The sequence below is a fragment of the Triturus cristatus genome, chromosome 4_2, assembly GCF_964204655.1.
Source record: "Triturus cristatus chromosome 4_2, aTriCri1.1, whole genome shotgun sequence".
Taxonomy (NCBI): Eukaryota; Metazoa; Chordata; class Amphibia; order Caudata; family Salamandridae; genus Triturus; species Triturus cristatus.
Window position 1 is genome coordinate 753,475,316 of NC_140586.1, and position 26,808 is coordinate 753,502,123.

The following is a 26,808-nucleotide window of genomic DNA, read 5'->3' on the forward strand; positions in this document are numbered from 1 at the left end:
ACCATGATAAAATGTTGGCTCTGAAATACTGGAGGTAATTTTTGACATACATGCCACTCATAGTATATGGGCAATCTCACTGGCCAAAATGTGGTACTGGAATGCTGTAGTATTTGGTATAATGGGGAACACATACATTTGAAAAAATTAGGTAAACTCATGATTACGCCCGACCACTTTCAGACATCACCAGCTGCTACTCGTATACATAAAAAGATGCTCTCCGACATACTAGTGATTAATTTTTAAATTATTTCCACTTTTTTAAGACAACTAGCTGAAATGAGAAGACTATTTTGATTCATGAACTACCTAGTAACTAACGAAACACCTACAAGCTAACTGAGAACCTCGAAAATGGGCAATGCCTGCCTCTTTCAGTAGAAGCTCTGAGCGAACGTTGTGCAATTGATACGTTATGATGTGTGTTGGAACTGACAAGTCACCCATGCACGTCTAGAACCTCATCAACTATGCACTTGCTTTAGCATGTTAATAAGGGAAGTTGAAAGGAAGGAGGAGGACCTGGGAAAGGTGCAAAAACAGCACCATGAAATAGGCTGACCTGCAAGGGACACGACAGTTCTCTCAGTTTACATGTCTATAAATAGATTGTGACTCAACATGGAAAATGATGTGAATGGCCATGGACCTGTGTGCAACAGGAGCTCAGCTCATGTTTGCACTGTCCTCAAATAGAGGCCTTCCAGCAGTGCTTAATTTGTAAAAAAAATGTAAGTGACCCTCGACAAGAACAGAGCCCCGTGTTTAACTCCAGATGTGCACTGCACTACAGTCAGTTAAGTGGTGCCTCATGGTTCTTGGTGCACCAGGTGTACACACCTAGTGGCACCATGCACACTGTGTCAATGGCGTGTGACCTCGTCTATAAATCCGTTGTGAACAAAGACATGGCCGATCCCTTGATGGGGGTTTTCAAAATTACCTTTTACCTTTGTGGTGTGAACGAGTACTTTGGTCTCCTTCCCACACTATAGCAGGTTCTACCATTAACAGGGTGAAAAGGAAGCTGTGGCCGAGGAAAACTTACTACCTCAGTGGAGAAACAGCAAGTATACACATGCTCGCATGACATTCTGACAGCTGTGTAAAGACACTTCTGTCTTCAATGGACGCCTCATGTTCCAAGGATCCAACATGTATTGGAACGACAAAGCTCAAGCAAGATGATAGGAAGAGCTGGTGTGGATCAACGGTACGCAAGGAGGGAGGAGGCACGATTCAGAAGATCAAGAGACGCGCCACTAGGTGGTACTCAAGTCTGACCGCTGGTCTCATTATCAATGCAGGTCATGGCAGGGGACTTCCTCTTTAGAAGTGCCACAAAACCTCTTTCTCTCTTCAATTTTGGCAAATCCCGCAACTTAAGCATAAATTGATGACTTTTTTCAGAAATGAGTAATGCAAAGCACATCTTTCAATAAGTAGGCACGTGTTCTGCTTTAACCCTGCTTCTTCAGGCGCCACTTATCACTAGGGCCACCTTTCTTAGGCAGGCCAAAAACATACGTTACCAAGGGCTGATCCCATGCCAAAATACAAGTTGGATTTGTACTTGATATCAAGCCCCATCAACACAGCAAAACAATGTTTACACTTGTAGAAATGGTATTGCACTGCAGAAAAGAAGTGTGCAAATTATTAAGATCTTGGACTGACACTATGGTTAATCTAACTCTACACTGTGGGAAAACCTATCCTTGGAGACACAGATGATGCATTCTGTTAAAAAATGATGTGTCCAGGAATGCTTCAGTGGTAGTGCAAAGACACCTTGCCAAACTGGAGTGCAAAGCAAAGGAAACTGGCTTTACTCCGTTCTTTCAGTCCTCGGATAGGATGTGATTTGCGTCACAAGGTTTTAAAAATACATTACCCAATAGTCCCTGAATGTTGGTCAACGAAGATACACTGTACGGGGGAAAAAGTGAAGCAGGAAGAGGATAAATCTAACTCCATGCTGGGAACAGCATAAGGGGCTGCTAATATCCAAGGGATAATCCGCCATTTTGATTCACACATGCTTTCCGAATACAACCTGTATTTAATAAAAGCAACCCCACTACCTAAAACTGTCTGCCTCAAAGAAAGCAATCCGTACACAAGTCAAACTAACACATTGGCGAGCATCTTGTGTTTTCAGAATTCTACCGATTTTTAAACTTGCTAAAAGTTCTTTAGTTATAGCAGCCCCACTCAGAGGGAGCCAGTCACTACTACGGCCCTGCGGACTACTTTGTGCACGTGTACTAGGAGTCCTGCCATCACCGGCAGTGGAGGATGTCTGTGTCATGATGCCATCTAAGTCTCTACAACAATGTTCCCTCATTACAGCTACCCATGAATTCAATGCAACTGGGGGGGAAAATTGCTGACTGAGGGTTTTTGTGGGCTAGTATAACTTCATGCTGTGATGCACGCTGGCTAAATACAGTGAGGTGGGATTGCTGCACTGCCCCCTGTTCCGGACCTGCACCCACTAAACACCACACCCTCTGATTTTTACTGGGGTGAGGTATTGTCTTCCTAAGTTATGGGCCACTCCTAATGAGATGCTCAGAAAAGGAATGAACGAAGTTTGCCTCAACAGTGTGGTAAAGTTACCGTAAGCATTCGAATAGCAGACACAAGGTTATCGTGACATTAAACCACATTTTTTAAAAGGCTCCCAGACTAGAGGAATGTAGGAACCATTTTTTGACAATAAAGAGGAACAAAGGTTTTACTGCTGCTTCTAAATGATGAGGGATTATCTCTGCTTAACCCCACCCTGGGCAGCCTGTATTTGAACAGTACCAGGAATTCCTCAGAGCCACGAATCCTGCCAGGGTACCAGGAGGCGAGTCTAATTAAAATCTTGTGGTAATGAGTTTATTATTGCTGGATGCCTGAAGCGAAGACTTTCCCCTAGTCCTTATCAGGCTAATAGCAGCCCCTGTTATGAAAGATTTAATTGCTGCAATAAAGCTATAAATCCTTTCTAATATTAAAATAATGAAACTCTGCGCTCTCCTATCGCTGTGCAGCGGCACAAACTCAACAGCTTAAATCAAGAGTAACAGAAGTGGAGCAAGCTGGAGGGGTCCGGGAGTCTAGTGAGCTCTTTCAAGGTGACATCCTGGAGTCATTGGCCAGGTCTGAGTTTTATTGTTTTCAGGGTGGGTTTATACCCGTCATGGATGTAACATATGCATGTCAATCTCTTGGCTTTCCAGTTCTCTAGTGAATACTCTATTATTTATAGGGGAATCTGCTGCCCTGGTGGGTCTAGTTCACGGTATATAAAAACAGGAATAATTATTTAAATGAAACGAAAAATAATTCAATGATTAAAGTGTCATACCCGACAAGACTCAGATAAGCATTAGTGGACGAGTAGCACGCTACCCAATGTGACGTGCGGGAAGGAAGAACGCTAAAGAGCGGTGTGGCCAATGGGGAAGGAGTTTCAGTGTCGCGCTTGAGGACCAGACTGGTGCTTTAATGCTGACATCAGTAGCTGCGCCAGTTGGAGTGGAGTAAACGATAGAACGCATGGACTGGCCTTCGATGAAATGTGGTGTCCTTCGACTGCATCTGAACGATGAGACGAACTACAGCAGCAAGAGCCTAAGCAGCTTTATGAAGGAAGATACTGCTTGGCAAAGTACTCTTGCAGTACGCGGCCTGAAGCACGCATTCCGTTTCACCGCAAGCTGAACAACGCGTGCCCGAACCACGCATATGAGTGGTCCAGGCAGTCGGCAGTCTAGCTAACTAAGCGGATGGGGAGAGGATCCGGAAGGAAGGCCCTGCACGAAGGATGGGGACGCAGCGAGGAAAGTTGGGCTGAGGCTGGGGGAAGGAGGGTAGGTTTTAAGGGAGGAGCAGGTTTTAGGGCTCAGGGTGCGGGGTCAAGGGGAGTATGGGGACTGTTTTAGGGTGGGGCGGCACAGGTTTTAAGGTAGGGACACAGTTTTTGTGCTCAGGGCAGGGGGGAAGGGGCAATTTTCTGGGCAGAGGGAGACAGTTTTAGGGCTCAGGGCAGGGGGGTTGGGTATGTTTTAAGATAGGAGTCAGAGTTTTAGGGCTCAGGGAAGGGGGAGAAGGAGCAGTTTAAGGTTTTATGGATGGGGTCGTTTTTAGGGCTAGAGGGGTCGGGTTATACGGCAGGTGGCCAGGATGGTAGGACTCAGGGCGGAGGGGCTGTGGTGTGAACTTTACCAATCATGCCTTTACCACGAAATTGCGTGGTAAAGGAATGCATAGTTAGGAATGCGCTGTTTAGACACATCTGTTGTTGTGGCTGCATGGTATAGGCACACGTGGTCCAGCCATGCATGCCTCTGTCATACAATCACTCTTGCAACAGGCCAACTTCACAAATGACGAGCAGGATTTACATAGTCAGATTTTAGCCATTGCATATCTACCCACTACGCACACATGAATCCAGGTTAGACGACGCTCAGTCTAACCACCATACTAAATTTAAGATGCAAAATCACACGTCCACCATTTGACAATCGCACACTGGTGACAGTCGGCTGCCTATGCTGTAACCCGTAACTTCGATACTGAGAGGGCATAGCAATGCCTGATTTTTCCTTTGAAGCTGAAATAAGCAGCAGGATAAGCAATCAACTTTTTCACCCTTTGACTTTAACTCTACCCAACAGTTGGGCTCTGTCCACACTAGCTCAGTCAAAAGCAAGTGAGGACAAAAAAGTTGTGGGTTGCACACCCTGATTGGGATATTAAGTAAAATGTGTTAAAGTCAAGGTGATATTATCTGTCTTAATCAGTGTTCAGCTGCAGCTGAAATCCATTGGCGCAGAGATTAAAACTCCACATCTAGAAACCCTTATGTCACTGCAGTAGATTCAGGCTACCACTCGCTGATGGTACCAAATGAGGCGTTTCTGCCTTTTGTATCATCATCAGAAGGTTGTAACTGAAATCCATATGAGCAGCGACTAAGGGGCATTCCGTCTCTCAGTGGTCATATGCATTACTGCTTTAACAGCTTAAAATTAATCAAATCACATTCTATATCCTTTTCTTGACAGTTTAGATGTACTCAGCTGCTCCAGGGAATAAAGATTTATGTTTATGGGTTCAATTGAATTGGAATTGTTGATTGTCCTTAACTAGCCACTGTCAATAAACCTTTTTGCTGGAACAGTAGCTGGTAGTCATCTACATACTATGACCTGTTCCTGCCTGGAGAGTTCAGGAAGACAAGTAATCAATGGGCTAATTATGCCACAAGGTGTAGTAAGTTTGGCTCTTCAAGGGACAAGACCTCATTCAGCAATCTACTGGAAGTCCTGCTCACTCCCTCTGATAATCTGTTGAACCTCAATTTAATCTAACCAACCAGCAAAAATTGAAGCCAAAGCCACCGCACATTTTTTTTTAAAGAGTGGCAAGTGAACCTCAAACCACTCTCACAAGATTTGAGAAAGTAGCAATGCAAAGCAGATTTTGGAGAAGACAAGGAGAAAGAAATCTTACTGTTTTAAGCAGCAAGGGCCCAGACACCTGAGTGTCATGCATGCTAGGTGAGGAGGAGACAGTGATTAAGCCTCATTTGCACAGAAACCCGGGTGGAATTCATGGCGGATGAGGACATACTGGCACACAAGCACCAGCAGAGGGCGCTCCTAGAAGCACAGACCTCAAAGTCTTGCTCCCAGGTGCCACCGCAAGAGTTGGACATCAGCACATTTCAAATGGTTTTAAACAGTGCAATGGACGTAGTCATATGTTGACCAGTCTCTGTGGGCCATTACACAATTGGTAATGGTTTTTGGAATCCAATATCTCCAGAAACAGTAGTGCAGAATTCAAGAAACACCATGTTCAGCTCTAAATATTTTGTCCGGACACATTTCCTTCGACAAGGGCTTCCTCTTTCCTGATCTGATGTCGTAGAACTTTCCTTGCCCTTACTTTAGGATCATCGCCCTCTAAAGGGGTTTAAGTTGACAAGCTGTGCACTGACAGCCGGAAGCCATTAGGACAATCTGTCAATCACACATCCTACTATGGATGCTGGAACTCTCTCTCCTGACTGTAAAGGGTTTCTCCGCACCTTGCGCCTCCGGCTTTAATGACGCGCAGGCCTTCGGACAACTGATGTTGGAGAGACCACAACAACTGCAAGAAATCCTCTAAGTGGGAGATGCAGCCTCAGAATCTAGGTATTCTAAAAAGATGATGAAGGAGCCTTTCTGTCCTTTCTCACTTCCCACAGACACACAAAGGACCCACATTATTTCTACAAAAGTAGTAGGCCTCCTTTATTTTAATGCCAAACAAGTACATGTTCTCATGTGTTAACTCTTTCAACTTTTTAGTGATTGTCAATTCGATTTAATTACTGCTATACAACCGTAACTTGGTTTTACCTTAATTAATCATATTTATATAGCAAAAAAGCCCATACAATTCTAAACAATTGTTATCTATTCCCATTGCAATGATACTCAATAGATCGCATAGGGATTAATTCAGAGGATGCTGTGGAAGTGAAAACCTATGGTAACACAGAGATTATGTGTAGTTTATTTATTTGCAACTGGGAAAATCCAAATCCGCCTGTTTAAGGGAAGGGCATTCACTCAATTATTCTTGCAAAATAGATAAAAATAAAAAATAGGCACGTCAGAGAAGCTCGCAACCAAGGAATCCCTCAAAGAACATAAGACATTGTTTGGGCATGGGATATCAAGAAAGAGCAATGAGTTATCATGATAACTAGATACTACAAGTAGCTGAATATTTTAATTACATTGCTTTCTTATCGAGTCCCTACTAATGCACACAAGGATGCTGTGATCTTCGTTTACGCCATCTAGATTCCACACAGGCAGCAACATACACATATGTGGGGTACAGAAAGCCAGGTCTGCATATTTGCTGCCTACTCCTTTGTCTCTTGCCAGTCACTGAGAATCATCTGTGCTTGCTGTAGCCCTCTTCCTTTACAATACCCGTCTATTCCTCACCGACAGTGCTGAGAGGCTCTTTCGCACATCCACTATCCCTACTGTCAATTCAATGTATTTATTCCATGTGTTCAGAATCCAGCTCTATTCAATCTGAAGTGCAGTGATAGCACATGTTCACCGCACACAATATTTATAGCGCAAAGGTATTTCAATGTCTTTATTCTGTCCCCACGCGACATCCAGTTCGTCAATGACTATAAGGTTATGTCCTGGTTTGTCCTTCTTGTGTACAACATTTTGAGAATGCTATTAATGTATTTCTGTAGCATGTCCAAGGGGTGTTTTTGGGCATTTGAATGGGTCAACTTCTATATAACCCTACCTCAATCCTTTCTTTCTTCTTGGTTTGCCCCCCGCTGCGTCCCAAAACCTGGAGACAAATAAAATACCAGACAAGAAAATCCAGGCTCCTTCATCCTTTTTCACTTTTGCTTTACAAACTCTTCTTTCCAGTAGCTTTATACTGAATTTGCCAGGGCTGTCTCTGTTTCAGACTTTGCTTCTTAGTCAAGGGGCTAAGGGGGGCTTGGCGGCAGAGACGAGTAATGCACATATCAGTGTTTGATTTAATGGTCACAATTTCAAATCTTGGTGGGTTCATGTGGCCTTTCAAGCATTCAAGGTCGAGTAATAGAACATATCCATTATATGCACCCACCGGAGCCAAAGGTGTGTATGTGCGCTCTACAAATATATGTTATGTTTTAGCTCCACATAATCTGCCATATTCTGCCCAGAGCTTGTTTTCTTTGTTCACTTACATTTCCCAACATTACATATTTCCTAATATTTCCCCTCAACCTTACCTTCCTTGCAATGGCACAGTTGTTGAAATGTAGGTGTATGTACATGACAACTGTTACGGATACCCTAGGTGCAGTGCTTAATAAAAAAAGAAGTAAAAACAAACCTTACCTTCCTCTCCTCAAATCTCACCTTTTCACTTCTAATGGTGCTTTGGCTTCGAAAGAACGGCCTTCTTGTATGATATGGGTTGCTATCTCGATAAGTCTGATGGTCTGGTTGTGCTGCGTCACAAACCCTGTCCGCCTTATAACAAGTGCATTATTTAATAATGCATTATAATAAGGTGAACAGGATAGCCATCATGTTTGTGAGGGAGCACACATGGAGCATACTCTAAACCAGGGCCTAGGCTGCACACACCTCTGCTCCATCTTTCCCTCCAGAATACTCTGTTCTTCTTCAGAAAATCTTTAGCCCATTTTTGGTGAACTGCTCGTTTTACTTTCTTCACCACCTCAGTCATCAGACATGACAAGCAGCAAGCTGCCCATTGCCCGCGCCCCGTTATTTAGGAGACACAAATACAGGACCGTGACTTATTTGCAATTCTACAAAATATTCCCCTTTTTACCAATTGGACAGACTCCTGCACCTTGCTGTGTCCGAAAACTATCTACTGCAAAACGCCACCGGCCTCGCTTTGGAGTCGCCACATAACCGTGGTAGGACAACACTTTGGAACACATTCCTCAAAGACCTGAGGCTAGTAAGACGTCATGAGCTGTAAGGGCATTAAGACAGCAACTGGCATGGGTAACAAGATGCCCACAGCTGTTTCCACCTAAACATCTAAATCATGGGTACGCTTTTGCAACCAGCCCCATCGGAGACACTTTTATCCATCTCTTCTACGTGACCTTATTAGTATAATGCTCTTTTTTAAATTATCCGAGTTTTAGAATTGCTGCATTAATGATCGGTTGGTTATGTAATGTGTACTTTATGTTCCTTGTGATGTTGCTTCGACCTTGCAAGTTATATAATGCATGCATATTATTGTTTGCAGAGAGTAGGTCTTAGCTTGGTTTGCATATCACAAGAATTAAACAATGCTAAAGTAGCTACGAACTGCATGCTGGGAAACTCAGAACTCTAAAGGCCTGCTCATGAGCACCCCTGCTATTTATTGCATCCGATAAATAACAATACCTTGAAGATTGGTATTTAGCAAACATGGAGAATTACTTCAATTACAAGTTTTACCTGCAAACATGGGTCCTAATATTAACATTTGATTCCCACATGCCCTGGAATTTTCGAAGCCTTATATCAGCACGTCTGACCTGTTGACATTTATCTGGGGAAAATTGAGCAGTGGCGGCTCCTCCGCTAAGGCGGAGGAGCATCGCCTCACTGCTTTTCAGCAGTGAAAAAAAGGAAAAACAACGTTGTTATTATCCTTTTATTCTTCCATGTTGAATCCAGTTATGGGGTGGAGCTTGGCTGTAGTCACAGCCAGCAGGGGGAGGAGGAAATATGTGCACTTAAGTGCACATGACGGTTTGGCCACCTGTCTTGGGCCGGCCAAACAGTCATGCGCACTTAGCATGTTCTCCACCTGGTAGTAATGCACAGCCTGGTTGGAGATCATGCACATGCTCGCAGTCCCTGTCTGACCAATTACGATGCTGCTTTCATTCTGGTGACATCAGCGTCATGATAGGCTTAGGGGAGCCTCTGTGCTCCTGCTTCCGGAGGAGAAAGAATGGAGGAGAGACTGCATCATGCAGAGGTAAGTGTTTCTTTCCTTTTTAACCCCCTGTACTCCTTGCAATGCCATCCACGTCCCGTACCAGCCACCACTAAAACTGAGTGGAGCTGGGGCATCTTTGCTACCAAATGCTCAACTGTGATATGTTCTTTACCAGCAGTTATCGCATATCTTAATTAACCGATCATCTAATCATCAGGTAGTAAGTAGTGACATAAAAACGTATTATTTTGTTATGTTTCACAGGTTGTGGGAAAATACTTGCTCGCTTACCTTTATGGTTTTGGTCTGCAGTCGGAGTCCATTTAAAGTGTTAATGGCTTTCTCTGCATCCTTTGGATCAATATAGTTAACAAAGCCATACCCTAAACTCTGCCCTGTGAACACAGAAAAAAGTAAAGATATACATTAGGAGTTTTAACAACACATGCACTACTATTGGCAGGGCAATTACAATCCCCCCCCCTTAATTTTCTGCTCATACAGTAACTTGACTTATAGCCTCTTTTTCCCACCCAATCCTCACTGCGCTTCAAGAGGTGAGTGCACAGGACCTCAAACATCTGCGCATCTGAATAATAAATACCCACTACAAAGTCCACTCAGCGCCACACTCGGCCTTTCTTACATGGCACGCATGCAGCGTGGCGGAGGACACTGGCAGCTGCGCACACAAAGGCGTAGCACTCTTTTATGCTAAAGCGTAAACCTATCCATAAACATTACTTGACTCAACAGCACGATGTTCTACATTTCAGTAACAAAAATAACACCTTTAATAGAGGGGCTTTCTATAAATAGCCACAAGCTTCCTTTTTTTAAGCAAAACCTACAACACAGCAAAAAAAAGAGATATTACCTGGGGAAAAGCTTCCCAGATTTGGGTCGCTAAGATTCTTGCACAAAACCGGCTGGCCAGACCCTACCATTAATTTATTTTTAATCTTTTGACTAAATGTTTTGTAGCTTGTGAGATTTCCTACGAATGTCAGCAGTAATGTTAGTATCTGACAGGGGGTACCTTCTTTTGCTGAGCTCTCAAGCAGCCCTCGGTCGGTACGACTCTCATGTGTTGCTAATCAGTTTTGGAAAAGATGGGCTAATTTAGAAACAGGAGATGATGCCACCCATTTTCAATAATATTTCATAAACTAGGGTATTTTTATGGACTTCCTAAAGTCTCTTTGCCTAGCACTGCTTCTGTCGCGATCACCAACAATAGACAGTCCAGAATGTTCCTTAATTTGATGATGTCAGCTTGGGTTTTGAGATCTATTGTGCTATCACTCATTGAATGGCCCCTTTAAACGGTGGACACTGTTTCTCATTATTTTCCACTATGTGGTTAAAGTCCATGGCGGAAACACAGAGGAGAAAAGAGAGAAATAAATGTGAAGACCGGAAGGAGAGATGAGGGAGAGGAGAGAGGATTCGCAGCTTTCAATGAAGCCTAGTACATGTGGCAGATCCCCCACACACACCTCCGCCACAAGTTTTTTGGGGATGTGTAGATTTTACATTCCTCACAATTGACTGCATTTGACAAGTGCGCACTGGATCTGTTCAAATGTGATAATGTATAGCCGCAGAAGGGAAATATTTGTGAACTGAAGTAAATTGGTACAGGATGCTCTGGAGTGTGATGTATCTTAAGCAACGCACATTCCCATTAGGAAATGAAGTAAAGGTTAAACATGGTCCTGATGGTGCACTGCATGAATATTAAAATACATTTAAAAAAACTAAAAATCAAGGAACTGATAAGTTAAACAACTAGGTTTAACCGGTAATGATGGGCATGCTGTCAACTACGAGGAAGCCAAAAATGTCAATCTCATATATTCCATTTTATGTTGTCAAGTTTATCAAGATGGAAAGACATTTGAAAAAAACACAAACGCTTACAATGTTAAATAAGATCTAACTGCCTCCAAGAACAGAATGACAGAGTTTCATGGGTTGCATGAGTACTGTCATGAATTTAGGCTTTACACACTGGGCAACCAGTTCAGGACACATACTCTTCATTCATGTGGCATCGATAGCTTTGACAGTTTATGCCTTTGAATACAATTTCCATTGCCCCCTGGGCTAAAACTGTGGGGCTGAACTGCTAGCCATTGTAAAAGAGCCACCCTTAGAAGGATGATCTCAAATACACTTGCCACTTAAGAAAGACATTCGTTCTGCAGATAGTGTCTTGATAAAAAGCACGATATCCCGAATGCAGTTAATTTAAAAGAGGTCACAAATTGGAATTTAAGATTTTTTAAATGATTTTTTGAGAACTTAAAGGAAAATGGTAGTCAATGGATTTTACAATTTAATAAAAATACATGTAACCTCTCCCTTCAAAGCCACCATGACTAGAACCCCATACCCCAGTCCAAGCCACCATGACTGAAAGTTGCAAACAAAAGCTCGATAACTAGAATCGACCGACCGGTTTGAGCACCTAACTTGCATGCTCAGGGGTTGTTGATGCATCAGCCAACAGGCACGCTAGAGTATGCTGCAAAGCGCTTGACCTATGGGAAGAACGGCTATCCGATACACAGCGATACGGCTAAACTGAGCTTCACGTAGTTGACAAGTCGCACATGCTTTGTGATAGACAACTGTGGTCATCATGCAGTGAGAGAAACATTAACACAGGAAGAAATATGACAGCATCCTATCTATCTGCCAGGCTTCAATAGACTTTAACATTCCAGCGTCATCGATTAATATTATCCAACATACATACAGTGCTGCCTGTAAATATCATAGTTTAGACTTTCTAAAAAATATTGTTATGCTGGTATTAATTGAACTCAATTTCACAGTTAAACAAGTGGCAGACTTAAACAACTATAATTTGTAAGAGTATAAATTACGTACTATTCTTAAAAAAATATGGATAAACATATATATTTATATGATCTAGACATACAAGTGTAAAGGCTATCTACACCAAAAGCAATAACAAATACTACTAACCTTTCCCACTGATAGGGCCCTCTTCAGTAAGGGGTTTGTCCCATTTTGTGCCAGTGGCAAAATCCTTGAGGGTTTCCTCCAATTGTGTGCCTATGGCAAAAATCCTTAGTGAATAGGGCCCTTCACAAATTATCATTGTGCTTTCACAAGTACAACATGAAAGTTCATCTGTATTTGTGGAAAGGCACACATACAACAATGACATTTAGTTATATCATAATAACAAGTAACAATACACTAACATTCACTTTTAAGATTTACAAAACCATTAAAAATGCCCTTAAAGCTATTCAATAAATTAAAGAACTAGCAAAAGTTAACATCAACCCAAGTCTAAAGATTTTGGGAGGCGGCTCAGTTCTATGCACGAAAGTTGGCCCTCAGTGCTGAAAATGAGAACCACCTCTTTCCTCTAGCTCTCACACAACTCTCATATATGCCGCAAGGCTACCCCGACTTGATCTGAATGGCGAAAAGAAGGCCCCCTCCGAGGCAGACTGTCGATGCCACTTCAGCCTGGGGACTAGCCTGGGTTACACGTGCAAGAGAAGTCACGTTAAATGGTCGGTAGTAATCTCCCCTCCACCCCGCCGGTTGTATTTTAAAATATTGTTTTAAATATCAAGCTACACAAATATCGTAGAAAGAATTAGTACCAGCAAATTGTGAGAGAACGTATAATTAGATACTTATAGATTCAGCAACCGATCAAAACAGCAAATACATGCCTTGAAGATATATATATATCATTACGGTATGCATATGTGGAGGTAGGTGCAGTAAATATGTACTTACCTTTAAGATATTTTGGTATTCAGTATTCTAGCTACAATAATTTTCTAGCATAATATTAAAAAGTCGATGTTCTCAGGGCCGCCTCAGCCCCACACACATCACATTTAAACCCTGAAACTTGTCAAAAGGGACATGCCTAGCAAGCAAAGGGACATTAAAGATGAAGAATCATAACACTTTAACCCCTCCTAAACATAAAGACTTTGTAAAACATTTTCTTATTTTCACATCTATTATCTGCTTTCAGGAAACATTACATTAACATGGAATTATTGTTTGCTTTGGTAAAAAAGGCGTGTAGATTTCGCTGAAAATGCTTCATTTTTGGAGAACATGTTCAAAAACGAAGGTGAAAACTTCATTGTATGGAACATATAACTAATGGTACAAACAGTGCACACCCAGTTATCACAGATGAGTGATCATACCCAGGTGGAGACAGTGGACAGTAAATCTGGTCTTTGCAACACCTGGCTCTCTTAGTAAGGCCTGGCGGTCCAGACAGTCAGGCAGTTATCATAGCAGGCGGCAGGGGCGGAGCCTATTTCACCATCCTCAAAGGGTGTCACCTCTGAGGCATTCCCAGTACGGCACTGCACTTGGACAAGCGGCAATAAAACCCATTATTGCATTAAAAAACATATTCCCACCACTGACAAGGTACTACCCACAACGTGTCACACTGACGATGGCGGAAGGGGGCAGATCTAATTTGTCTTGTACATGAAAATGTGTTCTTCCAAGATGGACAAAATCTCAGAGATGGGCCTTCTTGCACCTGGACCCTCTATGGACAACATTCATAGGTGGTAACTGTGGCCACCAGCGGACAGCAGTTTCAGACCCTTACACAATAAGAGTGCGTACTTTTTCAACTGCTATCGGGTCAATGAGAACTTAAGATATCAAAAAACATAAAGAAAACTCAAGCGGCAAAATAGTTTGTGCTATTTTCCTACATGTCTGTCAGAGTTCACAGAGGACACCTTTCACCCTTGAAAGTGCTGTAAGCAGCCACATCCTATGCACCTGTATGGATCATCATCTTCAACATTATCTTACGCAACAGTGTTAACTGGAAAGTGCTGAAAAAATGCCCCACTTCTGAAAATTTTCCAAGGTCTCTCCACATCATTACACATTCACTCAAAGTATTAAATACTTCCAGATCATTACATGTGAGAAGGCCCCGGAGATTTTCAATGCTAAATCGAACAAAATCACATACTTCAAAACATAATTTAGCAAGCCTACATTGCTAGGACAGAGGCATTCCTGCTACTACTGTTTGGAACACTTCCCACCATGCAGTAGGACGGTGAACTGCTTTGCAAACCAGTCATCTACAAATCCTCTGTGCAGTTGCCACTGTGCACCCGCGCCTCTCTCTGCCACCAACCCTCCTCCCATCAAATGTTGAGCATGCCGATATCTGGCCCGGCAGTCAGTGCTGACTTGGGAAAGATGGGTGGACACTGGTACTGTGAGATGGACCATGGGCTAAGATCACCAGCGTAATGATATGGAAGAGCTGCCTTCACATGAGACCCAGAAAGCCTCTCACCACTACAGTTCTACTGCATGAGAATTAAAGACCTCACGAACGTAGCTCTATCTCAAAATTCGAAGATTGATGCTATGGAAAGGAGGGAATACATTTTCCTTGACCTACGGAAAAATTATCAAGAGATGGGAATTAACGATAAACAGTTGAGGATTATATCGTCTCTCTAATTCATGCAAAATAAGAGATTGAGGTCCTCTTGGGAAACTTTTACTTTAAACTATATGTATTATCTCATTGAAAAAGGTCACCTGCAGTGGGATTTTTTTGGGGCACACCGGAGAGGAATCATTTTTGGATTTTTGCTTACATAGTTGAATGAGGTGCTTATTTCAGCCAAGCAACGAGTAAAGGCCATACATTGTTATTTGTGTACATCCAAGAATTAATGCTATTGTGTCACTCTCCACTGGAGATATCTTTGGTGCTTACTTATGTAGCTCCATGAAGTCGTATAGCTGTCTTACCAGTGGCACAGAGCTACTTGCCATTGGTCGAATAAAGCTGCAGCAGGACTGTGCCCTAACTTCGCTCTAAGGCTGATGGATCAGACAACTGATTTATCTGTTTTGGGTTTTCACATTATATTAGGGTATCTGTATTCTTTGCTGTGTGAGGTCAGTGTTTAGCAGGGCATTTGAGGGCCAGGCAGAAACTGCAGAGTGTCTGTGATGATTTCACAAAAGATAGAGGCAAACTGAAAGCTGTTTTGTAAGGCAATGACTAAGGGCTGATGACTGGAGTGGAGGGCTGAGGAGATGTGTCACCAGGCTTCTTGAGAAGCCTTCATGAAGATGGTCCCAGGGCAGAGTTTTCATGTTAGAAACCTGCCTGGCACCCATCTCCAAAGAGATAATGAGAGGGGTCCTAGATCTCTGAATCTTGACCAAGTTCTGTGGAACTATCCATTAAAATAATGTGGTGCTGATGAGGTGATCGGTAGACCAAGCAGATAACAGGATTACTGGTGAACCCAGGGGAGGCATCAGGACACCGCCCTCCTTATGTTTTGCTTTAATACACCATTATTCACTGTTAGTACCATAAAACGTGTTGACCATTGTTGTGAGGGAGAGTTATGCAGCCTGAGGCAGATTGTTCACGACTGGAGAGATTACACCCTAGGCCGTAGAGTCCCGCCACCTCTGAAAATGTGCAGGAACGATACCCATAAATGTAGTGCTGGGGCTCTAGGCTTCATCCATGGAGTGCCTGTGGCTCTACACCGATCATCCTGTCACCCCAACTCATTGCAGTGTAGGTTGCGGTTAGCAAGCTTCACTGAACCGACCACGCACACACACACCCTAGGATATTCCCCATTACAAAGCAATTTACTATTCTAACTCCACCATGGCGTTGTAATGGGGAATGCGTTGTAACGGTTTGCGGTGTAAAGCCCTGCGTTGTAAAATATTTTGCGGTGTAAAAACTGCGGGGTAATGGCACTGCGGAGTAACGCATGCGGGGCAAAGGATGTTTCCCCTGGGAAAGGATGGAGTGAAAAAGCTAAAGGATGCTATTATTTTAAGAAAGAAGAAGTTTCCTCGCACCGGTCCAGACCTCAATGTGGCATTCAGAGCCCTGCAATCTTCCTTCCCAGTTTTCCAATGAAAGGCAGTCTTTGCTCATACATAGAATACACCCTTCACTTTGATTGCAATTTGTAGCCATCACAGGGAGGGTGGCGTCCTGGGATCAGCAGACCACCATGCGAGTGATTGATTTTAAATAATGCAATCATTAAAAAACTGAAATATAGCCTGTTTTCCATAAAAACCAAATTAATATGTTTTAAAAAAAAAGAGGAAAGAAACGTTTTTTAAATTAATATTTAAGAGTAGGCAGGGGTCATAGGGACCACTGCTTTCTCCCCAAAACTATTTTTGGACCATTCACAAAGAGGAAGGAGTCCCTTAGGGACCCATTACCATTTTGCAAACAGGTAACCTTTTAGTCTTTAGATTATGAACTTTTTGTGACCGGATATCTGTCGCTGAACATTCATACATACCATAGCGAATCGCTATTTGGAAGGGATGCCATAAATAAGCCACCTTTCAAATTGTGTTTCCTAATGGTTTCTTAAACCCAGTTAGCAATTCAGTAGCATGTTAGTAGAATTAAAAGACACATTCCCTTCTCGTAAACCCAGCAATTTACCGAATCGCAGGGTTTAAGACAAGAAAATGCATTCGTACAACTGGCCCTTGGAGAAGTATTCTCTGTTGGTGGGCAAACTTTTTAAACTTCACTCATTAAGGTGTGGGAAGTTGGGAAATTTCACCCTTTTCCAAGCCCTAAAAGGTTTCCCAAATTCGCTGTCACCAATTTTAACTAAATCAAGTCTGCTGCCAGTTAACTTTGTACTTGGTTATAGCAGATAATTTCATGAAATCTGCTTAATCGGAACTTCTGGTGCCAGGGAACTGTTTGGTGTGCGGACATTCCGGCTCTTGAGTGTAGGCGACTTACCCACTACTCTTCCGGTTCAGAGCAATGAGCAGCAATGTATCGGATATTTCATGTTATGTTGACTTGTATAGCACACTAATCACCCGAGAGGGTAACCAGGCGCTTGGGCAGGTGTGTGGTCCCTAAAGTGCTTATACGAAGAGCCAGGTCTTCAGCTTGAGCTTCCATGCTGCCGGAAGTCCCGCCACCGAGAGCGGGAACTACGCGGCACTGCTGCTGGGCAGTAGAGGTTCACCCGCTGCCAGTAGCATCCTAACGTGGCGGCTGGAACGTGACACTGATACCTTGTAGCGTCTCTAAAGTTTATTATATTTCTTGCTCTTTGTAAAAAAAACAACTGCCACCAGCTTTGCAATTCACAAAGCAGTCAAAGTTAAAAAAAAATATTAAGTGAATTTGGGGTACACAAGTCTTTGCAACTTTTCACACCTCCTGTATTCCTATAGCTAATACATGTTTGGGGAACACTGGGGCAGGGAATGAAAATACAATATACTTCTTTTCTATTTTTGTACTATTTTAAAATTAGAAACGAAAATATTGTACATGTATGGGTGTAGCCTCTGTAATAGGCACTGTGTAATAAGGAAAGGCAAAAGGACATGACATGTAAAGGGACTGAAAAAAGCCTGCTATATATGTACCAATTAGTGACTTTCCTTTACTGCAGCGGCGTCATTTGCTGGAAGATGGGCATGTTGGAGGCACCTCCTCCTTCGCTGTCCTCTTGCAAACAGAAGACAGACATATTATACTAACTGCCTCTGCACAGAACCAATAGCGTAAGTGCGCACTGTAAGTGCTGAAGCAACTACGAAACTGCTTCGAGAATAGGGGCCTGTTTGTCCTTAAGCAGAGCCGGCCCTTGCTCCAATAGCGCCTGCGCGGAGTGAAAATTGCAGGGCTCGCTACTATTGGAAAGTAAAATAAAACGAGGCAGCAGCCCCTTTTCACAGGCCAGTCGCCAGGTGGCTACATCAAGGCAGTGACTGGCCTCTGAATGCACATCTCCGCACCTCCCTTGCTTACCGGAATCACCTAGGCTCCTTCCAAGTTGTTTGGAGGGGAAGGGGTGTTGGTGTGTGTCAGCAGAGAGGTGGAGAGAGATGGGAGGGCAAGATTGAGGGCTGGTAGGGTGCTAAAACAAGGACCCAGGCTCGCGAAAAACGACGGGAAGTACTAAAGGAAATCACTGGAGCCAAGGTAGAGGGGTGTTGCTGTTTTCAGGGCCTTCCTGCAGACCGTTCTTTTCATCCCTCTGAAGGTTGGCGCCCTGGGCCTGGGCACAGCTCGCCGATGCCAAAAGATTGAAGATTGATTGATTGATTGAAAGCAGCATGAAGTCTGCACATTCTGCAAAAAACTATTCAGATTACCAAACAACAGGGGGACTTTAGCTTTGGGGCACCATTAGAAACAAAAAAAACATTACACCAAAAGGTGTATTGTTTTTTTTTTGGGGGGGGGGGGGGGGGGCGTTTTATATAGCGCAAACTCGACCTGAAGGTATCACAGCGCTTTTTCGATGAGCACCAGTTGCATTACATTGGTATGGGAGCGAAAACCACATGACCCAGGTCCCTTTTGCACCGTTTGAATGTGCTTTAACGTTACCATCAAGAAAAAAGAAACTGATTACTAAATAGTCTGGATATGTTTAAATAAAAATGTAACAAATACGATATGCTTCGCTTGTCGACAACGCCTTGTGTTTGAAGCAAAATCCATTTCATTGATTTCTCATAGCATTAATTGCAAGAATAATGCAAAACGTATTTGCAAAGCTTAAGGTTATGACAAGGCGTTTGTAACTGGTAAGTTCACAGGTCATGTCATCCTTGATATCGACATTCCCTTGTAAACTAGGTCATGATTCAATTTCCCCGATCACTGGTGCTTGTGCTTCGTGCACCAACTCACAATGTCAGGGTGCAGGCTTCTCATCACAACTGTTAAATGAAAAAAATCACTGACACCACTTTTGAATTTCTTTTTTTAGGTCAAGCCTGGGCAGCGCATGCGCTACTCTGCGAGGCATGCTGTATTCGAGTATCGACTTGAAGCCCCGCCCACTCTCCGCCCAAATTTGTCATTGGCTTGTGTCGTTGTCCTTTGTAAATGCTGGCTTCTGATTCATTAACAGGCTTGTTAGTCCCTCCTTAGTACCGCCTTGTCTTCATTTCTAACCTCCCATGAGGACTGGTCCTTTTACTTCTGTTGTTACACGGTATTTCTTATTTAGTCTGTAAGCACTATTTTCTTTAATGAGTTTCTCCTACTTCAGGCACGACATGCTTCCCTGCAACATTCTGCGTGCCGTGCGCACTTTCACTTTCCAAGCAGCCCGGGACAATGGCGGCCACTTCTTTGAAGTGAAATAGGTCTCCTATTTACAAGAGTTTGAGCTATTGGCATTGTAAATGATGACAATGCCTTTTATTTGTGTGTGTATTTACAATGCCAATAGCTCAAACTCTCACAAATGCGAGACCTATTGCATTGCAAATGCTTGTCCTTTCTCTGTAGTCGATGCATAAACTGTTTTTTGTGAATTGGCGTGACCTAGCACTGCAAATGCAGGTGGTAAGCTTCACCCACTTAAAGAGACATTTGCGTGAATTGGTCCTCTTGGGTTTTTGGAAGAAGGAGGCGAGCAGTGTTTCCTCTTGAGTTATTGGAGTCTCAGAAAACTGCTTGAAATGCTGATAACCGAATTCTCCTTCTAAGCTGCCGGAGTTTCAGAGTACACCCTGCACGGGCAGGACTGGAGATGCACTGGTCTCTCACCTGTGTCTGCATCAATGGTACAGCTTAACTAGGTGGGAAACATCAGCCTCTTAGTTACCGTTTCGTCCAAACCATCCAAAAACGGAGGTCGCGGTGTTACTGAAACACTAGACAGGCTTGGGCAGTACATCGTCATCAGTGATGCCAGAAATGCTATTGAGCTGTTGGTCCCAACATAAAAACACTCTCACAAAGTCACAAGCTATTTATATTGAAGATGTCGCCAAGCGCCTTGTTTTAAGCAGGTCAGGATCAGTATGAACAGCATCAATGCAAGCGTCCTCCATGCTCAGAATAGGCAGCAGCAGTGCAAGCTTCCCTCGCACGCAGAACGGGCAAATACTCGGGCAGGGTCGGGGTGGGAGTGCTCATCAAAGTTCAGACAGTGACTTGCTGACTTGAAGGAGCCTGGCCCCAAGCAGGTGGCTGTGTTGCTGGTGAGTGAGTTGCCAAAAGGAAACATATGAAGTAGAACTTTTTGGAGAAAGCAGCAGTAGATGCAGTTCATGACTTGGGTGTCCCTTTGTCTAGTCATGTCTCATTGTGGACTTTCTGTAGGGGTATATTACAGTCCAACTTCTTCATATTCAGTCTGTCCCTCATTGGCCCTTGCCACTGCATTCTGGCCATTTGAGTCGATTTAGTGCTAAGTATAGGACTACTTTTTGGTTCAATTCTTGAACCATAGTTAAATCACAGAGCTCTTCGGAGTAGTTCAGCAATGCAGATGTGAAAGCACTTGGAATAGGAAAGGCACTCACTTGTTAACTGCTACATGACATGTAGAAGGGGGTATCTCCCCTTATGTTTCACCACCGACCACATGGAAACAAAGAAAAACAATGCTCAAAACACATCAAGCGGGGTTGGGGAGGTCACCCACTGAAGTCAGCAGTAGTCACAGGTGCAATACGAAGCTTCGGTAGCTGTCGCTCTTTTGCTTTGCTTATCACTGTACACTTGCAGTTGGGTATTCCATACTTTTATATCCTATACTTGTCTTGGTACCCCATGCCAGTGCATTAGGGTCACTGTAGTGATATGCAGGGATAGATCAAAACCATGAACACCTTTGGTTCCTACCCTATGGTGGATAATGCTTCCCAACAGCATTGCTAGGAGCCAGAAATAATAAGCAGGAGACAAACAGCATAGTGACAGCAAGGACCGTAAGTGAAGCAAAAATATTTACAACTATTAACTCACCCTGCATAGTATCTTCAGTATTTTTCATCATAAACCCACTCATGTCTTAATGTGACCTCCCCTTAGTCCATGTGACCTCCCCTTAGTCCATTAGTCAATGTGACCACCCCCTAGTCAATTACTCAACGGCATAAGAAGTTCTTTCAGAGCTAAGCAGTTATGATCAACATGCAGTTCCTTTGCCCACGCAGCGTGCAACCCTGAGCATCCGCTGAGAGGCTCACTCGCTGCTCCATAGCAAGTTTCAACCAGCGGGTGTAACTCATTTGTGCTGGAGGCGCGGGGAGTACAGAGTGAGGGGAGGGGCTCCGGGTTGAATGGGAAGTTCTTGCCAACAAGTTTTGTGGGGGCATTGAATGACACGCAATACAGAATCACCCAGTTATTTTATGTTTTCTAATGTGACTTGTTTCCAACCTTTTGTAAATGAAAGTTAACACTTAATAGCCTTCATCTTTCCCATCCTTGCTATTCTCTAACACATTTTATGTGGAAGAGACCATGAACAACTTTGTAACTTTATGTAAAGCATTACTCTGACTGTAGCCGCATAAAGAAAAAAACTTTCACTTACTGTTGACATGGAGGGCTAGACCGAACAAATTATTTGAAAAGCAAAATCAAATCAAGCTCCTTTGACTGTTACTCGCTACTGTTTTTTTCTTCTTTGTTTATTATTGTCATTGTTAACACCAGTGAACTGCTCTCACCGGGTTCATGCTGTTTTGGGATTGAGTGAAAGCACTTTGAATTAACTGTCTGGCTAGGGATAGCACAATAACTAATAAAGAAGCCGCTGCCTGTGTTTTTTTCCCCCTCAGATAAATGGTTTTGATCGTGTTTTCTTCTCGGCTCCTGTTCATGCTCTGCAAAAAATGTCAATAGTTGGTCTACCTACAGAATAAAAGTCACATGGTGTACCTTTCTGCAAAACAGGTTTTCTCTTGTGAAACCAAGAGACTTAACCGGCCTAACCTGCACATCAGTCTACCATGGAGGGGTAGGCCTACCTTATTCCCTAGTATAGTGGGGCTGTGCATTTATGATCCACCATCCTAAAAAAAAAAGCCCAATACTAATTAGTAAGGAAATTGTAAGGGTGCTTTACTCCCTTCTGTTCTGGGTTTAACTACAGGTAATACATAGTTCAACATCAGTGCTGCTCCAAGACCTTGATGTACAAATGTGAAGCTTCTGTGGGTCTTTTTTCTATTTCTATTATTCCCATCAATGTACGTCTTAAGTCCTGCCAGCCTTCTCCCCGAGGCATCTTTCTGTGGATGGGATTCTCATTTCCCTTCCGGGACTGCTTATACTGCTCCCAACAACTTCCTTCTTGTTGCCCTTAAAAATGTATACAGTATGACCTGTTTACGTGTAAAACTCACAATTATCAAGTTTCATGCCGGCTATTCCTTTAAAATTACCCGGCACTATTGATTGTTTTTTTGGGCTGTGATTTCAGTATAGGTTATGACCATCGGGAATCTTGAGCTGTGTTCTGACGAGTTTTGCTGAATGTGAATAAATTGGGGACTCATTCAGAACTCTATTTAAGTGAAAAGCTGGAAAGGTTCCACGTTGCCATTATACTAATAATATTGTGAGGTGAGTACGAAGGAACACCTATTATTTACATCTGGCACCACATACTGCAAAGATCGGTGGAGTTGCTTAATGGATATATTAACTTTTCAACGATGAGATCATGGGCTTCTCAATACTGCAGTACTGAGCATTTTACCAAACTGTGAAGGTCGCTTCTCCCTTATTGTCGTACTAGCACATGGCCCTGATGTGCCATGCCGATCATGGCTCCGGGCATTTTAACCCACTGAGCTATTTAAGTTGTTGCGAGAGCATCAATTTCCATAATAATTCCAAGAAAGTTTTGTCTAGAATAATAAAATCAGGAACTAACCATCTACAAATAAAGATTTTTTTAAAGAAATTAATACTGAAGACATCAGATATACAGATAAAAGAACCACCCATGCAGGAAAGCTGATCCCGCGCACATATCAAACAGCAACTTAAATAAAAGAATAGAACAACCAATTATTCACAATGATATAAAATGTTCTGAGATCTTTTCTGGAAGGAAGGAAAAGGTGATGATGTCCACTAAGCAACTGGGAATGACTTCTAAATTGTTAGGGCTGTGACTGGGAATGTTTGACTAATGGTCTAAGACGTCTTCACTCTCAGATATATAGGCAGGAAAATCAAATTACTTCTCCTCCTGGACCAGCAGATAACAGGTAGGCAGTATTATAGAGGAACAGACCCTCCAGATTCTGCGCCTTGTAGGTCAAGCAGTCCAGTTCCAACAGCACCCAAGAATCCAGGGGCGGCCAGCGACTGCATCAGAGATCGAAGGGAACATGTTGACATTTCCTAACCCCAAAAAATAGATGGAGTGGTGCATGTTTTAGGCAGCAAAATTGCAAGTTTGGAAGCTCCAATCGAAGATCAGCAATACATAAGCAATAATAAGTTCAGACATTTGTAATGGGAGAGGAGCTCAATGAGTGGTTTAACCTTCTTCTAAGTGATGGTTGATAGCTTACCATCTCTGATATTTTAACAATGGAGGAGAAACACAACTAGCAATCTTAAAATTTTTATTTATTTTACCTACCTTACTTATCTTGCTATCACATTTACCTTACGACCTTTTCACCAATCTAAGCATCCTACTTATATTACCTGCATTACCTAATGCACTATCTTATCTGCTATACTTACTTATCCTTCCCTCTTATGTATATTATGTATCTCAAATAGCTATCTTACCATCTCATATATCTTTCCTACCGTACCATCAGGTTTATATTACCTACCTCACTTATTTCTCTTACCATGTTATTTCTTACTTACCTATTTTATAATGCCTTTTTCTTACCTACCTTATATACCTATTTCGCCATCTTATTTATCAGACCTACCTTACTTACCTTTATCCAACATTATATTTCTCTTCCCTATCTCTTATCGCCTTTATCAATTGTCTTACCTACCTTAATTACCCCTCTTACCATCTTATCTTATCCTGTATCTGTTTTTAGCTCGCTCAGGTACACAAATTCTTTCTGTAAAACAATTGGAACAAAAACAATGTATTTTAGGTGCATGGGGGCATTTTGTCAGCACGATAATATACTGGGATCTGGGGGACCAATTCACTTCGTGATTGCTAGAGGCCCCAAGCCTTTAACACTGTAACATGGAAGGGACATGCAGTCATACACCTTAATGCAAGTCCTTCCAGAAAACAGTCAAAGACAAGAGCTGTAAGGCTCAGCGACTCTATGATTTACAGTCTTGCGTGTTCTTTGTGTTCCAGACTCTTAAAGCTATAGCCTGCTTTTTTTGTAAAACGTGATAAAAGCATGTTTTGGGGAATCTGAGGAAAATACATCCTGGGCATTACATATTGAAGAAATCCCTACCTCTTTCTGCTCCTCCCCTCAACTCTCCGAGCAAAAATAAATAAATGTGCGCACAATGAAAAACGCAGATTAGCAGAAACTCTGCCCCTCCCCCCAACATCTGTGAGCTCTTATTCAGAGATGATTCCAAAAAAAACCACAATAATCAGGATCTTATTGCAAAGGCTTCTAAAGGAGCCCAGTTCTGTATGGTTTGATGTCTATTCAGAACGCAGAGCGACAAACAGCCGCATTTGCATCTGTCGCTTTCTTTATCACCTCGCGGCAGTGGTCGTATGCAGATTCTGCGCACAAGAACAAAAGCATTTTGATTTGTTGACGGTGGAGGGAAAAAGGCAGCATTTTGTAATATAGAAAGGGATGGTGGGCAAGCGGTTAGAGAAAACAACACAACATGACAAGCGAGCCAAGAAAGGGCCCTAGCAATTAACTCTGGCAGTTTCCCTTGAATCCTGCTTGCATGTGCCTTTCATGCAAATCTTAAATTATGTAAGCTTTTTTCTGTTCTGGGGAGAGGGTAGGAGAGATAAGCAATCACACTCATTTCTCCTCTCTTCATTCTACAATTAAAGACACAGTACCACCGAAAAGAACCATTTGTAAATGCTCCATTACAACCTATAATGCGGCCTCTGTGCTTCCAAGGGATAATCTTAGAAAGGGCAAAACAGTTCCTTATTCTTTATTTCCTCCCTTTTGATGCTACACTAGGCTCCTAACAATGTTGGATAAGAAGCTTTTCTTTCCTGCATCATTTAGGTAAAATACACCTTTATGATCTATTTGTTTTATGGAGCTGTACCCTGAAAAATGATTACACAACACTTGACTATTGAAATATTTTTCTGTGTGGCTTCTCTTCAACGTTGTATGTGATATTAGTGCTTGAATAACAAAGGAGGTTTGCCCCATGGAGGTCCCCATTACCGCCCTATGTCACCGACCTCTGCAAAATGGTGCTACGTAATAAGAGCAAATCAGACGCGTTTGCAGGGCTCCTCTCGACGACGAAAACTTCCAAAAGCTGTTATTTTTTGAATATTCATATCACCTTATGAAAAAGAAGGCAAACCTACTACGAAGCTATTCGATGCCGTTTTGTCCATTTGTCTAGTGTTTAGGCTGTTTACCAAAAAGGATAAACATGTCAACACCCAGCAGCGTTTCCTGGAGCTCAAAAGAAGACACTGCTGATCCTAACTGAGGCCCAAGGAGATCAGTCCGGACTGAGGGTATCTGATGGACTGTGAATGGGACCTCCATATTTATGATGCCTGCGTAAAACGTAGAGCTTTGCCCAATTTGTTCCCGCAGAAGATTCGAGCCGAAAATGTGTGGCGGGAGACATTTTATTTGCGAACTATTCATTTTGTTGGTATCTTGTGGGACCCTTGAACAAGATTCCATGGTTTTGTAAGACCTAGCCGTCATGCACGCCCAAGAATTGCCCACTCAAATCCTGCCTCGTTCAGAGGTAGCTGCTAGGCGTCTTCAGTGCTTTGCACACGAACAAGCCTGGGTTTAGGTTGACTCTCTCGCATCTCTGGCAAATTGACAAGCAACTAGGACCATTACTACATGATGGCACTGCCAGGCAGCTGTCTATGGCACAAGCAGGAATGGGGTGCAAGAGTGTCCCTAGAAGCATGAAATACCACCCCTTTGAAGGGGAGGTGTGATGCAAACGTCACTTTGAATAGGGTGCCAAAAATCTCAGAGCTGGCTCTCACTACGAACCTAACTCTAAAGTGCTGAGGCCAAGCACATCTTTTATTAAATATTAATGATGATGTCACCATTGGCCCTATGATGTGCACTGTGTTGCCAGGTGCATAAACAATGTCCACATCACAGGGTTGACTGCGCGATAAAGTGGGTCAGACACAAAGCGCTGGAAACCTGGCCGAAGTAGGTCAGGCTCACGCCTCAGCTGCAGGGCTCGAAGGAACACCACCACCCCAACATGATTCTGAATGTGAGAGGAGGGCTTTTTAAAAAGGATGGCTCACCCATCTA

General features: G+C 42.9%; 1 protein-coding gene across 6 annotated transcripts in view; it reads right to left on the reverse strand.

Moving 5' to 3' along the window:
• Positions 1–26,808, reverse strand: part of ELAVL4 (ELAV like RNA binding protein 4) — a 151,907-nt gene that overhangs the window by 31,965 nt on the left and 93,134 nt on the right. For 5 of the 6 annotated variants that reach the window (XM_085602656.1, XM_085602655.1, XM_085602659.1 and 2 more), the window contains 2 exons: positions 12,514–12,603; positions 9,808–9,911 (listed from right to left, as the gene is read on the reverse strand). In XM_085602656.1, the coding sequence (XP_085458782.1) occupies positions 9,808–9,911; positions 12,514–12,603 (194 nt within the window). The remainder of the gene's footprint in view (positions 1–9,807; positions 9,912–12,513; positions 12,604–26,808) is intronic. The other variant, XM_085602660.1, reaches the window with a different exon arrangement.